General features: G+C 45.2%; 1 protein-coding gene across 1 annotated transcript; it reads left to right on the top strand.

Annotated features, from left to right (window-relative positions):
• Positions 1 to 541: 541 nt before the first annotated feature.
• Positions 542 to 14268, top strand: DMRT3 (doublesex and mab-3 related transcription factor 3). Its single transcript, XM_005296763.4, has 2 exons — positions 542 to 1817; positions 12571 to 14268. The coding sequence occupies exons 1-2, from the start codon at positions 1418 to 1420 to the stop codon at positions 13533 to 13535; spliced, it is 1365 nt and encodes a 454-aa protein (XP_005296820.1). The 5' UTR covers positions 542 to 1417; the 3' UTR covers positions 13536 to 14268.
• The last annotated feature ends 1577 nt before the right edge of the window (positions 14269 to 15845 follow it).

Below are 15845 nucleotides of genomic sequence, written 5' to 3'. Positions count from 1 at the left end.
AGTCTAATAATTTCCTATTTATTTTTATTTATTTATTTCTTGGAATAAAGTATGAAAACTTTGAAATATTGCATCCAGTCCTTTACACGGTGAAATTAATTTAATGTCCAAGCAGAAGGTTATATGTACAGTAAGAAAACAAGTTACAAATGAAATGTTGATGCACTCCTCTAATAAATATCTGTGGTGAGTTTGTCCTCTCCACAAACTGTATTCACTTTCTTTCCCGCAATGTAATAATTAAACTTTGTTTTTAACTTCTCGCTGCCATCTGAGAAATATATTTGTTAAGTGATATAGGTGAAACATCACTGTGTTTGGAAGTTTTAAAAAGGATTACTATTATGCATCAAACAAATTAATTAAGAGGCTGCACGAGTTTGATCTGAATCGTTTTTCCTCTCTACAGGGACGGTTTACATACAAGTAGCCATCTTGAGGAGGAACATCAAAAAGCAAGAATGGAAGCACGATACAGCCCGTGACTAAATAATAAGTGTAGGCTTAGATTTTTGAATGACGTGATCTGAGCTCGGTAGTTTAAGAGCCGTGGGGAGGAGGGGGGAGATGGGTTAAGCATGGGAGCTTTCAAGATGTTCATTTTTAATGCAACTTCTCTTTACCTTAGTCCTCTGAAACTTAGATGAATGAGTTCAGCAAATACCTTTTAAAAGCCTCAACAGCTCTGCCCAGCCCTGAGGGGCAGAGATAATTGTATTGAGGAAACTATTATGAATTATTATTAACAATTATTTATTTTTGGTGGGAGGGAGCCTGCTTGGCTGCGCCTTCATCTCTGAAGTGTGTATATCGAGGTGTTGAATGAGGTTCCTGGCAGCCTCTGATCCCCCTGACTGAACTTGAGAAACTTCCCCAAGAAACCAAATCCAGTCATTGCCTTCCTCATCTCCTCCCTCCACGGAGGTGGGCTGGGCGCTCACAGGTCCCCAGCTGAACCTCCAACCTACTCACCATTCTCCTGCCCAGGGAGGGAGAAACACCAGCGTCCTGCCCCTTCCTGGAGGGAGTTGGCTTGGCGGTGGGCGAGACCATTTGCCCCTGACTCGAGAGGGAACCCCTTGTCCCCCATTCCCCAGCCCTTAGCAGCTGCCTAGGAGGCTGGGCGCGCCCCCTCCCCCAGTGGCGCCGGGCTGCAGGGAAGGTGAAGGGCAGGGAGCGGAGCGAGGAGAGGGGGCGCGGAGGGGAGGCTCCCGCACTAGGCAGAGCGCTCTCCGCCGGGTCCCAGCAGTAGCAGCCGGAGCCGGGGAACCTGCCTGCAGCAGCCGCGGAGGGAGCAGCAGCAGCTGGATGCAGCCCAGTGGATTGTGCCCGTAGCGCCCAGCGGGATTTAGCCAGGGAAGAGCCACCGCCCCCTTCCCCGTTCTGCCCCCAGCCCGGCTGGGCTCCTGCGCGGGGCATGAACGGCTACGGCTCCCCGTACCTGTACATGGGCGGCCCGGTGTCCCAGCCGCCCCGGGCCCCCCTGCAGCGCACCCCGAAGTGCGCCCGCTGCCGCAACCACGGCGTGCTGTCCTGGCTGAAGGGCCACAAGCGCTACTGCCGCTTCAAGGACTGCACCTGCGAGAAGTGCATCCTGATCATCGAGCGCCAGCGGGTCATGGCCGCGCAGGTGGCGCTGCGCCGGCAGCAGGCCAACGAGAGCCTGGAGAGCCTCCTCCCGGACTCCCTGCGCGCCCTGCCCGGGCCCCCGCCGCCCGCCGCCGGCGGGGACTGCGCCCCGCAGAGACCCTCCGCCGCCGCCCTGCGCTGGGCCTCCGAGCAGCCCGCAGCCCTGCAGCCGCAGCTCCCCAAAGCAGGTAAGCGCCGGGGCATGGGGCGGCACCGCCACCTGGGGGCTCCTCAGCGCCCGCAGGCATCAGGTGGACGTGAGGGGGCCCGGCTCCAATAGGCGAGGGGCGTTGGAGTCCCCTAGGTGCCTGGGCACGGGGCAGGGGGCTCCGGATCCCACAGGCCCCTTAAAGCAGAGGAGGATCCCGAGGAGGGACGGGCCAGGCTCGCTAAAAGGCAGCGGGCAGGGAGAGCTCCCCATAGCAGGTGGGAGGGGGCCCAGGGGCAGGCGGGCTGCGGGTTCCCCAGCGCTGTGCCTCGCTCCGGGCAGGAGGCCGCATGTGGTCCAGAGCCGGCAGCTGCAGGTCTCTGCAGACAGCTGAGGGGACTGTCCTCGCTCTGGGGAGTTCGGGCCGGTGGAGCGGGTGTTAGTACATTGCTGTGAGTCCCCCCGGAGCCCGATTCTGACCTCACAGCCGCGCCATTGGCTCTCAGGGAATTATTTCTGCTTCTCGGCAGTGTCCGGGTGTGTGTGTGTCAGATTCCGGGCCTGGGTGTTTGGGGAAGTGGGCACTGGCCAGCTGCTGGCTTTCAGGAGAGATGAGCTGGCTTTTTTGGGCGAGGTGGCGTCTTAAGAAATAGGATCGATTGTCAGGACTTGTATTATTAAACCACACTGACAAGGACTGGTCTGACTGGCCCGGGACTCTGTACCCGAACCTGAACCATGGCCACTGAAACGTGATTAGAAGGAAATAGAATTCAACCTGCAACTAAACCACAGCTACTTACTAGGCACGGGCAATGTATGGAATCAGACTGAGCGGGTAGAAACCCGCCCGCATTCACAGTGCATGTCCCTGGCCTCAGCATTCGCCAGAGCGCAGAGCGGTGTCGTTTCACTGCAAAATCTCAGGCTGGTCTTTCCTCACCGGAAACCTCACTTCAGGCCTCATCCTTCACTTGGCGTTATCTCAGTCAGGTCCCAATGGAAGACTGCCCGAGTAAGGACTGGGCAAAAATTGACAGCATGGGTCTGCAGCATACCTTTACACTTGCAAACCGTGCTTAGTCAAGTGAGTGGTCCTTTTGAGATCGGCGGGATGTATAGCAGTGTGAATGAAGACCATTTACTAGTAAGAGATCGCAGGATGGGGCTCCTGAGTAGGGGGCTCCCATATTACGGTGATGAGAGCCAGTGCAACCCCCTCCGATAGATAGTAAGGACCTCAGGAGTTGCTCCAGAATTACAGCCCAGAGACGTTAAGGACAGGTAGCACTTGGGATGTCACAGAAGCGGTACAGAGTCCTAATGCGCCAGGTCTAAGCTTGCAAAGGGTAAGGGCTGCTGTATAATTCCTGTTAGAGTCCCAGTATAGCGCCTGCCTTTCGCCTTTGCAAGGCAGGCGGCAGTAACTCATTTCATTAGGTGGATCTTTAGACAGTCCTATTTTTTTTAGACTCTGCCCTATTTTTGTGTTATGGTGGCGAAAAGAGTTTACGTAGAACAACGTGTCTCTTTCCCACTCCGATGGGCACCTTTGGAGGCCGGAATACACTTTACATTTAAATCTCAGGCTTCACATTAAACCGCTGCGTTTGTTGATTTTCATCATCTGGCGCAAAATAATAACCAACTAAAAAGACTGCAATGAGCAGTTTTCGGCCTGAGCTGCTGTGCGGCTGAACTGTGCTGTAGCGAGGAAGGGGGCTTGTGATGTACAGTGTTTCCTATGTGTGCAAAATTAGGAGTTACCCAGTTTGGATGCATAGCTGTTAAATGTGTTTAATGCAATTCTTTTTGAAGTTGATAGCTTTGGTGGGAACCCATTTCTGTGCCTCAGACGTACAGAATAAATAAATGCCGATATATATCCAGGGTTCAGTCACTGAAATTAACTAATGGGCTGTTGGGAAGGGCAAAGAAACGTATTTAGTAAATATTATTAGCAATATAGTACTAGTATCAATTGACTAATAGATGTATTATTTATTGTTCAACATCTCGAAACCCATCGGAATTTACACCATATCCCATTATAACTGCAAATCTGAAATGCATCACCTGAAAACTTTGAGACTTGCACTTTTTTTGTTGAGCTAAACCATTTAGGAAGGGGTAACCGTTCCCATCTCCGGGGGCAGAGGCTGCAGAACAATTCCCCAAGCACTATTAAAGCCATAACAATGCATAATACAACATTTAATATGCAGCGTCATTAAAAGAATAAGGGACGGAACTGCCGCTTTTGTTTTCTTTTAAGAGCAGCCACTAATAAAGAGTTTGGGACATATCAAGAGGAAAACGAGACAACAGTGGCATCGTGTTTCTATCTATCTATCTTCGAAAAGTCTGTGACTCTGACCCTTTAAAATATTTCTCTGTGCACAAGCTATACATATAACGTTGCTGCTGAGTGAAAATAGCACAGGGCTGATGCGTGAAAAACATTTTTCTGGGGAAAAATACAAACCGAAGCCTTTTTCACTGAGTACTTACTGGGCGAGAGCACACACTTATTAAAGCATAAACTTACATGTGTCAAGTATCAGAGGGGTAGCCGTGTTAGTCTGAATCTGTAAAAAGCAACAGAGGGTCCTGTGGCACCTTTAAGACTAACAGAAGTATTGGGAGCATAAGCTTTCGTGGGTAAAAACCTCACTTCTTCAGATGCAAGTCATCTTGCATCTGAAGAAGTGAGGTTCTTACCCACGAAAGCTTAAACTTACAGGTGAAATCAACAGGAGCACAAAATGAACGGGTGTGCTCCAGAGAGTTTTTTTCCACGGCTCAAACCAAAATTAGCCCATAAAAGATACAGAACTCTTGTAAACAAACCGTTGTCTACAGAACGTAGATCGGTCACAAATATTTCCCCCTCAATTAATTGTTATTCATGTTTCTAGGGTTTAAGATGGTTTGCTCATCGGGTAGTTTAACTTGAATCAACAATTTTCAATATATCTACAGCATTTTTTTTCCTGGACATTAATAACTAAAGAAACTGGAATCTTCGATGAGAGGGATTTTGAGCCCAAAGGGCTACGAACCCCGAGAAAGAAACTGAGTTGGATTTGCGACGATCTCTCCACAGTAATCTTTCAGCTCTTGAGTGTTTCTGGAAGGACAGACTCAGCCCAGCCCGCTTGCTCTGCGAGCCAAAAATAAAGGTCATTACAAAGGTGGGATACTGAGGTTAGGCGCTCCCCTTCACCCCCCTTATTCCTTCCTTCCCCAGTCAGCATCCCTCCACCTCAACGCGATGTAGGAGGGGCTGGTGGAACAGAAAGCAAAGCGGGAGCTGATCAGCGCTCAACGCCAAATCTTTTCCGTGGTCCTTTCAGAGCGAGGGAAGGGAACCCACAACCCTGAACTGGCTGCTCCTATGGACTTTTACAGACCCCATCCCCTTTCTAGCTCGGAAAGGAGGGGGGCGGATATTCATGGACCCGAGAGCTGCGCTGCGCGCCCCTTCTCCAGTGGGTTAGGGAAGGAGCGCTGGCAGAGTTAAGTCAATTTGGCTGAAATGTTGTCAGGAAAGTTGCTATGGTCTTCCCAGTCTCATTGCACTGTAGCCAGGGCTTGGCATTTTGTCCCCCTTGTCATCGTTCCCAGAGGACAGGAAAGAAATGAAGTTGCTTACAGCAAATCTGTTGGTGGGGCCCTGGCTGGGTGGGATCGTTTCCGCAGAGGAATGAACACTGCATCGTTGTAATCGGAGCTAAAGGAAGGGAACCACCGCCACCAACAAAATGGGGCAAGATTTAAAAACGATGATAGGGTCGGAGGGAGGAAAGGAATCCATGGGCCCGATCTCGCAGAGCCTTATGATTCCCCTAGTGAAGTCAAAGACTCCGTTTGGGTGAGGAAGGCTAGCGTAGGCTTTGCAGGGCCAGGCGCAGAGCTGGCATTCAGCGCCACGGGTTATTTTATTCTCCTTGCCACTGTGGAACCAGCTGGGCTTTCTCATCCTCCCCAAGGTCTGCTGCAAGGGGCTCCCTTTCCCAAGCACTCTGCTGACGGCTCAGAAAGGAAAGACCCTCCAGGGCAGCTGTGGGGCCAATATCCCCGCGGGACCATCTCCTTTCCTGCGCGCTCCGATGGATTGTCTGATTTACACGAGATTTGTTATTTCTATTCGGGGTTAGTTCTAGTTGTGATCAGCTACCAGTGGCGCTCTGTGGGGGGTTGTGATTTCCCATCTCCACCTGGGGCAGGCCCAGCCAGCGCCTGTCATTGTAAGGATTTGTAATGTGCTCCATCTCGGTAACTCCTCTTAAATCAGACCAGGGACCCGCTCCAGGTCGGAAAGTAAATGCGAGGGGGGAGATAATGCAGGATTGGTGTAGATGAGGGCGAAACTGTCCCTGATTTCGGTGGGGGCGGGATCAGAGCCTAATTGTAATAACCGAGAATTTGGGTTAAAACCTCGTTCTTTCAGAGCGTGGCCCATTGATTTCTAAACAGGTAGCTCGCGACCAAAGTTTCACGTAAACAAGCCCGTGTGTGTGTGTATAGATGCTAGCCCTGCTCACAGCATCTCTCTCATCACACAGCTACACAGGACCGGATACGCGGCTTGAGCCGCCAGCCCAAGAACTCACTGAATATTAGCTCGAGTAGTGTTACCCTGGAGCCCAGGTCCTTCTTTTCATCTACCATTGGCCCCGCACTTGACTCCCAGCCCCCAAGCTTCTAGGTCCCCTTGTTCGTTCACTCACCCCTGGGCCCCGGCCTGGAATACAGGGACTATTCTCACCCTGAGCGACTGGCTTAGCGCTCTGCAAACCCACCAGTAACCTGCAGAAGCGTTGCCACTTCACCACCATCCCATCGAAGGCTTAAGATCTCTGCCTGCCGTACCCGCATCCCCATCCCGCTAAATAACAGGACAGGGACTCTTACAAATCCAGGGTCAGAAGGGGTGTCTGTGTGTCGGGAGCTGGAGATGTCAGGAAAATCCCTCCAGAAAGTGCAACAGAAATAAACTCCGCCAGCAGGATATAAATCTGGTGGACAGAAGCGATGTTGAATTGCACACCCAACTTTTCTTTCCCCCTGATATATGAACTTCCCAGTTTAAAAGATTACTGTAATCACAGGAGGACAGTGTAAATCGAATCTGATAGCAATAACTTTTGGAGAAGGTCAGCCTCAAGTGAAATGTTACCAAGCAACAGGCATTTTGTTTGCAAAATACAATCAAAGAGCATTGATGAGAAATTTTTCCCTGCCAGCCAGTCAGCACTTTCTGCTAACAGCTTTACAGGGGAAAAAGGGTAAATCTTAATAAATCAATCTGTCCGGAGCTCTCCCAGCCCCTTCCCTCAACTTCTTCGTGGAAAGGGAGGGAGATTTTGCTTATCTGCACCTCAGCTGCCTCCCTGGATGCAAGACCTTCAGAGAGTTGCTCCTAATCACTCTAATTACTCTCATTTTTAATTAAGGTTGCAATTCACGGGGCTCATTCGGAAGCTGCCAGGTTGCTTTGCGTTCATTGTACATAGACTTCCCTTACAATCAAAGGGAAATAGAAAGCAAGGCTGATATACCTTAAAACAGCCGAACACCCATCTGGAGCTTTCCTTTTAAACCGGATTCACCATTCCAGTACTTTTCTTAATTCACAGAGTCATAGAAATTGGAAATGGGAAACACCTTTTAGATCATCTCTCCCCTATAGAGTATGGGTCCTAGGTACCACAATGAATAGCATACTGGAGAGAAGTAATAGGATTCTTCCCTAGGATATATTAGCCAGTTCGGGGAATAAGACTGTAGTTTTGTTAATTTTTTCCCACTACATTATACCATCTAAATAATTCTCCCTCCTCCTATTCTCACCCTCCACATAAACACAGGTATCCTCTCCCTGCCCCTCAGTAATGATTAGTGCTTGTAAACAAATACTGTGAAGCCATACTGGGCCTTAAATCAACTAAAGTGCTAGGTTTTGCTTAAAACTCACAGCACAACATTGCCCTTGGGGAAAAAATAATTTAGGAACAATCACTCTCAGCCTCCCCAAGATACACAGGCCTCTAAAAACAGGGGAGGAAGTTTGCAATGTAATGGGCTTCTTCTTCTTATTATTATTTTGGTAACTATATAACAGTTTCACAGGGATCTATAGTATTTTTGGTGTCAGGTCATTACAATTACAGAAACCGGGGTAACAGTAGATATGGGTGGGCTCCAGGTAAATTTGGGTTGCAGGTAGATCCTTCTTAATCAGGTACAGTTTAGAGCTATTTTCAGGAAGGGCTATCAGTGGGACTGTTAAGGGCAGCAGGATTTAACCCAAAGGATTAAACATATTTTCAGTGAAGGAATGAACTGGAGAGAATGCCTTTTGTTTGGCTATCTTTCACTGGTACTTATATGGCCCCATTATCATAGTATCTGAAATCTCACCATTTTTAATGTATTTATGTGTAAGGAAGAGATATACTGTACTAGACATCTCCCTTAGAACTCACAATCCCTGTGTTCATGTATGTATACATCTATACAGCACATATGTACACACGCTTTCCCCATTGCTCTGTATATGTTCATGTGTATATATATATATATATGTATATCTCGCTATAAAAATGTGTGAGTGAGTGAGAAATGTTATGGAAGTTCTCCATAATTAGTATAAACAAGGAAAGCGATTCTCTCTGGTCACCTCAGGGCAAACAAAAAAGTGTACTGAATGCAAGCAATCTGAAACAGCATATGTTTTATTAAAAACAAAAAGTTGCCTGAAGCCAAGATTTCTTTCTATAAAATACAGGTCACCTTCAGGAGAAGTTAGAGAATATCACAGAAAGATACAGTGGGCTAAGAACAAAATGTACATTCATTTTGTAGTAGTTGAAGACTCATCCTATATTTGGGAGAAATACAAAATTAAAGCCCTAGATGTGGCTAGTCTGCATGTTACATTGCTACATTTCACTGTCCAGAATATTTGTATGAATTTGTAATATACCTTTCCAACTCCTTCAATATTTAACAGTTGTTATTCTCTGCCCATTGCAAATACGTAAAAATCTAACCTCAATCATTCCCACAAAAAGAAGGAAATGAACCAACAAAAATTGCCCTTTGCCAAACACCACTTGCATACCATCTATGCATTTGCTAGAGGAACTAGTGCTCAGATAAGTTGCACAAAGTAAACAAATTGCTTTGCACCATTTGACAGGTCATGCTAATTTCTTGCCTGGAAGGCAGTCACCATCTGACCTGTCTGAGAAACTAGACATTTGTGACATCTACAGGTCATCATGGATTTTGAATTGGTGCATGCCACATCCAGATCACTTCAACAGGAAAAAGGCTTTTGACTGACAACCATACACAGAAGAATTTTACTATAAGAATAGGATCAACCCTACTATATATAATTTTCTAAATGTTTACTAAGGGTAGGAAGGAAAATCCCTGAGAAGTAGTAACAATGAGGAACAGCTATACCATGATTTCATTTAAATAGTTGTAATCCACCATGGTGACTCTGATACTAGGAGGATTTGGGCAGTCTGGGGAGATACATACCCCTCCTGCATGTAGTGCATGTTTCACCAATCACCAGTCCAGATACAGGGCTAGGAATAAGGATTTTAATAGGGTATGTGTATTATGAACCTATCCTGATGTCATTGAAGTCAGAGAGTGTGTACATACTTTTAGCTTTTTAATTCAATAGATTTAATGTCTAGAAGCTGAAAACATTTAAGTCAAATTTCATAAAGACAAGTTAGAAAATTTTAAAGTTAATTAATCCCACCCCCAAAACATAAAACCCATAAAGTAATAATTTCACAGGATCAGGGTTGTATTTAACTCATTTGGGAGATGTAATATTAATATATTTTTCCATAAATATTTGCTAGGTTATTGTGCCCAGTATTAAATGTAAGCTACATAGCAGTAAATACATTTTGGAAACTACGAATACTTCTGAAATACACTTACTTGCATGCAATTTACATGATCAAATTGGTCACTACAGCACAGTAAATTTACATGAAAAAACCCCACCATACTATCTTCCTCAAGTGCCTGTGTACCAGAAATAACCACGCAGGGGCAAGAGCTGCTGTAACTTATCTTCCAAGCTCTGTCCTGCAGTCCTTCCACATGTAAAGTTCCCATTGACGTTACACTTGAATGGAACACAATGGAAGCTACACTTGAATGCAGGATCAGGTCCTTAAAGTTGGTGCACTGCAGCAGTTGGGTGTCTGCAGAGGATGGAGGTGGGTAGCATATGGAGTACCGAAGTTCTCCCTTAATAATGTCTGGCCTACACACAATTACCTCGTATACACACACGTATATCAATTTTAAAATGTTTATATCATTTTAGCTTGTGTGTGGGTAAATTTCATGTTTCCCTGTCCCTGTTTTCTTTTGCTGCTAAGGCAAAAATGACACACACGGAGCACATAGGAAGTTCACATGCATTGTTTTCTGCTTGATACAACAGCATGTGAAATTATAACTTCGGTTCAAAGCCTAATTGTGTATCAGACGTGGCCATCTGGTGCATAAACTGGTAGGTCCTGAGCCTGACATTGCAAAACAGATGTTAAAAAGCAAACTTTAAAGGTAATCAAACTTTTCTTAATATTTTTCATATACACTGGATTTCCAGTAAGAGGGAGTTAAGGGGGATGAAATCTCCACAAGGATTTCTGCCTTGCTGAATTCCTCTGCAATTATTCCATCCAGGACATGGGGTTTACTCTCCTGAAGAATGAACCATGCATATCCCAGGAGTTCTGCAGGAGGCCAGGACCATTCCCATATAAGCCCTGAATCTCTGTTCTGGTTCTGGAGCCCCAGTATCTCTCCTTCCAATCAAATTCACTACCAGGGCCTACCCCACGCTCCCAAGGCAACCTGCAAAGGAAGGCTCCCTACTCAGCAGATGTGTGTATGTGTGACAAAACAGTAATACAGCCCCAGCTCTGGGGATTTTCACAAGACCTGGGAAAGGGGGATGTCACAAAGGTCACTAAGCCCTTGTTCTGTGTGGGAGCAGATCTCAGAGGCTGAGCTGGCCAATAATAATACATTTAATCAGCACCATGATAAAATGAACACTCCTCTATCTGGGTGATCACTAGGAAAGATTCCATGCAGTGGGCAGACAGGGCACTCCAGATTGTCTGTCTGCAAGCCTATCTGGAGTAATTTACAGTTTTGAATGAGTGGTTACTAGCATGAGTTCCAGCCCCAAAGCTCCTTGCTTGCTCCAGGCTGCTTCCTTGCACTAGTAAGGTTAATAAATGAGTAGGCCTCATTTTAGTGCAGTTTTGCAACTAAATGTTTGAAGGCTTTGTTCAGTGTTTATTTAAAAAACAACAACAATAATTAGGGCCAGATTCTGCCAGCCTCATCCTTAGCATCAACAACATACTCCATGCTGAGCTCCAGTAAAATCACTGGAGCGCCTCAGGGTGTAGGGTACTACTCTGCATGAGTCAGGCAGGCGGAATCGGTCCTTAGTGAAATAACAGTGAATATCTCCCAGCAAAATATATTGTCACCTTTCTCTTTAAAAAATGCCAATGAAGCAACTCTCCTGGCTTAGTTTGTTTATTTCTACCAAGGAGTCACATTGAAAAGGGTTCCAAAATCTTTCCACGCTCTGGGCAAGTTTTTCAAAAGTGACCAGTGATTTTAGGAGTCTCCATTTTTGGGTGCCCAGCCTGAGCCACCTGAAAGGGGCCTGATTTTCAGAGGTGCTCAGCATTTCTGAAAATCAGACACCTTTAAGGCATCCCAAATTGGACATGCAAAAAGTGAGCTACCCAAAATCACTAGTCACTTTGGAAAAATCTTGGCCTCCTTCTCTGTAATGTACTGTACTAACTACCATATAATAGATTATAATCTAACTGATATACAGAGAACTAGAGCTTCATGAACCTAAGGGGCAAATCCTACCCCCTTCCCTTTTCCACAGATGTACTGGGAATAATATAGTCTTCTGCACAAGGTAAGAGTGTAGGTGTAAGGGAGATGAGACAGGAGGCTATCTCCCCAGCATGCCACTTAGCTGTGCTCTATAGATTGGGGGGAACTATGTGGCTCAGAGTGGGGGGGGGATGGCTTGTGCAGGAGCAGAGGAAAAGTGTGCTGGCGATGAGGGCTTCTTCAGCCTTGAGGCGGTAGTACTTGTGGATGGCTTCACTAATGCTGTTTGGCCTTGTGGAGATTATTCTTGTGCCCCAGAACTCTTCAGCGCACAGTCCATTTCACTGAGAGCATGATGTGGTCCTAAGAGAATACTGATTTAAAAGAGTGAAAATGCCTTTGGGGAAGGCTGGCATTCAGCTGATGTACTGGTGTCTTGCGACTGGGAATCCCAGTTAGGAATGGCAAATCTAGCACTCAGCAGGGTTAGCAGAAATGGAGTTAACCAAACCCATTTCCTTTCTATATAATGTAGAAAGACAAAGATATTTACAAAGGGGTATCAAATGCATAGTGCATATCCCCTCAAGTCAGCTAGTCCTCATTAGAGAGCACCATGCTGGCTTGAGCATTGGTAAAATATCATTTAGCATGACAAAGAGAGAGGGGTTGGGTACAGGTTATTAATGTAAGCACAATGGAAATAGGATCTCCACTTCATTCAACCTTTTATTGTAATCTCAGGAAATTCTTTCCTTCAGGAAATTCTTGCTTCATTCATGTTAAAAAATGTATAATTCAATGTATGAAAAAAGTTTTTGGACTCTGTGAAAGGCTTAACTCAACTGCCTTCTACTTTACAGACATGACTGAGGAACGGTTGGGTGATGCAAGTGGAACAGATAATGCTGAGACCTACAGTGACAAAGACACAGACCAAAGGAGTTCCCCTGATGTGACAAAAGCCAAAAGCTGCTTCACTCCCGAGAGCCCTGAAATAGTGTCAGTGGATGAAGGTGGTTATGCAGCCCAGAAACATGGTGGCAGCACAGAGAGCAGACCAGATAGTCCCAAGTACCACGCAGAACAGAATCATCTCCTGATAGAAGGTCCATCGGGGACAGTTTCTCTGCCTTTCAGTTTGAAGGCCAACAGGCCTCCTCTTGAAGTGTTAAAAAAAATCTTCCCCAACCAAAAGCCAACTGTGCTTGAATTAATCTTGAAAGGCTGTGGGGGTGATCTGGTGAGTGCTGTTGAGGTCCTTTTGTCCAGCCGATCTTCAGTAACTGGTGGGGACAGAACTTCTACAGAATCAGACAGTCTTGTTTTGCCTTCCAATGGGCACATTTTTGAACATACACTGAGTTCATATCCCATTTCCTCTTCTAAGTGGTCTGTAGGATCAGCCTTTAGAGTTCCAGACACATTGAGATTCTCCACTGATTCTAGTAGTGTTGTGCCAAATCCTTTGGCTGTACCTTTACAGCACCCTTTCCCACAGCCACCACGATACCCACTGATGTTGAGGAACACTTTGGCGAGAAATCAGTCCAGTCCTTTTCTACCTAATGATGTCACCTTATGGAACACCATGACACTGCAGCAGCAATACCAGCTGAGGTCCCAGTATGTCAGCCCATTCTCTAGTAATTCTACCAGTGTATTCCGAAGTTCACCTGTCCTTCCTACTCGCTCATCAGAAGATCCCAGGATCTCAATCCCTGATGATGGATGTCCAATTGTGTCTAAACAACCTATTTATACAGAAGATGACTATGATGAAAGATCTGATTCTTCAGACTCTAGAATACTCAATACATCATCTTAGAATGACACTTTGACATGCGATAAGTAAGTGATATTTGCAATTCAGCTGAACTACGGGGCAACAAGAGGAGGGACACATTCTCTATGAAACCCTTGCAATTATATAAAAAAGTGACTTTGCTTGGTACTGTACATTAGCAATAAAGATATAACTTATTAAATTTCTTGCACTTCACTGGAAAATGCCAAATAGCTATACTCTATGGCTTTAGTGCTGAATGTTTATTACAAAGGAAGATTCTAATGCTAAGAATAATTATGGGAAAGCTGGGACTGTGGAAGATTTATAATAGAACCTAAAACTGAAGGTCTGCCTTGCCCCTTAACTCAGACAACCGGGAATGTTAAAATAGAATACTTGAATGCTGTTTTATAAGAGAGGACTCCTCAGGACATAAAATATCAAAAGAACGTAGTTCAATTGCAAATGGACTAACCAGGGACCTTATATTCTTATTCCAATAATCATCCTTGCATTTAACAAAAACAAAAACAACCCCCTGCCCCCAAAAACAAATCAAAATGACTTACTGCACACGAGACTAGAGTGAACTGCTTCTGTGCTGTTTAAGCTTGGACACTTTTTAGAGACAAATAATATTAAGAGTTATTCTTTTCACATGGCTAGATCGAAACATGTGTAATGTCAATGTAAAACCAATTACAGCTGTGAATTGCATGAAATGTATTGTGAAATAAACACAAGATTAAAAATTGTCAGGTTAATGTAGCATGCTAAGGACTCTAGACAAATAAACTAAGAAGATGATCTTGGTTTATGTCATTTATATTTGGGCAAAGAACATTTCTAAAGTGAGGGCCAGAGCCTCAGCTGGTGTAAATATGCCTAGCTTCCTTGACTTCAATGCAGCTAGGCTAATTTGCACCATTTGAAGATCTGGCCACAAACCTGAAGCCCGTGAATGAACATGACTAATGGTCAAACGGTGCCCAAATGCTGTGGAGTAGTTATAAGCAGCATGACAATTTGTTTTTGTCCTCACAGTACAAATGCTGTCATCAGTTAAGCTAAAGGTATCTTGGAGAAATGTGTTTGCAGAATCTGAGGAGGCTGGCTGAGTAAAGCAGAATTTGCTATACTAGGAGTGAGCAGAAAAAAGGATGTTTCTTCATAGCTCCTTTTCCTCGTAGGCTACTGCAGCATAAAGGAGAGAGGCTGCAAGTTATGTGGTGTTAGAAGACATTTCTTTAAAATGGGCCTTTTGAGCAAATTGTAATTTTCACATTGGTATCTTTACAGATTTAGGAGCAATTAACGCTGCCCCCATCATATATACAGTAGCCCTGCACTAAGGGCCTCTAAAGTGAACAATTCATATACAGGGTTCCTCAGCAAAGTGTCATCTAGGTTTCAGTATCAGTTTTTCCACCTTTAGCTAATGATCATACCTCTGTGACAATTGATATTTGCTGGCACCTTAACACATATTTTGGTGTAGGTGCAACTACTGGCAGGATTTGAGAGGGTGTGGAGTACGTATCCCCTCAAAACAATTCCCGTGCCTAGCACAGTGTGACCCCAACTGTGCTAGGCACTGCTGTAATACAGATAAAAATTATTAGTGTTAACTTTGTGGGAGATCAGTGGCCTCTGTATTCTCGCCCAACCTTTCATACATGGCCATGCCTAGGCACCAAGGGTTTTCCTTAGATCACAAGCATACTGTTCTACAAAAAAAATTGCTGCATGATTTCTCTTTCCCCAGTGCACATGGATGCTCAGAGGGGCACTCTCTCTTGCCAAATCTTTCAATCTATTTGAAAGGGAGTTGGTTTCTTTTGCCAGATAATAAAATGATAAATGTAGGGGGAAAAGGAAACAAATACATAAATAAAATCCCTGCTTGGCAATGATGTAAACAGAGATCAAAATGTCTCGCTATGTCTTAACCCTGGTATTTCAATTTTGAAAGGGGAAATGACAATACTTATGTGCACTCACATAGTACTGTATTTTTTTTTTAAACACTTTTAAAACAAATTAATCTTCATTCTGCCTCAGTGTGGTAGGTAATCCATAGTTCTAGACTTGTTCCAAGGTCACAGGGATAATGAGTGTTAGAGCCAGGATTAGAACTCAGGATTCTTGGCTCGCTCCACCAGGCAACGATTTTTCTCTAGAAGGAATCTTTTGCCTAAACATTCCTGCTTGTTGACCCAGAAGTATCATTAGCCATAAAGTCATCTGTACCCGTCTGTCTGTTTACTAGATAGATGGAATAGAGGGGAAAACAAACTGTGCAACTCATAGAAGTGTATTTTGTTGTAGTTACACCAACGGGCAATTTCC

Source organism: Chrysemys picta, chromosome 6 (genome assembly GCF_011386835.1).
Source record: "Chrysemys picta bellii isolate R12L10 chromosome 6, ASM1138683v2, whole genome shotgun sequence".
NCBI classification, from domain to species: Eukaryota; Metazoa; Chordata; order Testudines; family Emydidae; genus Chrysemys; species Chrysemys picta.
The sequence above is the reverse complement of the archived record's forward strand: the minus strand, read 5'-3'. Positions and strand labels throughout refer to the sequence as shown.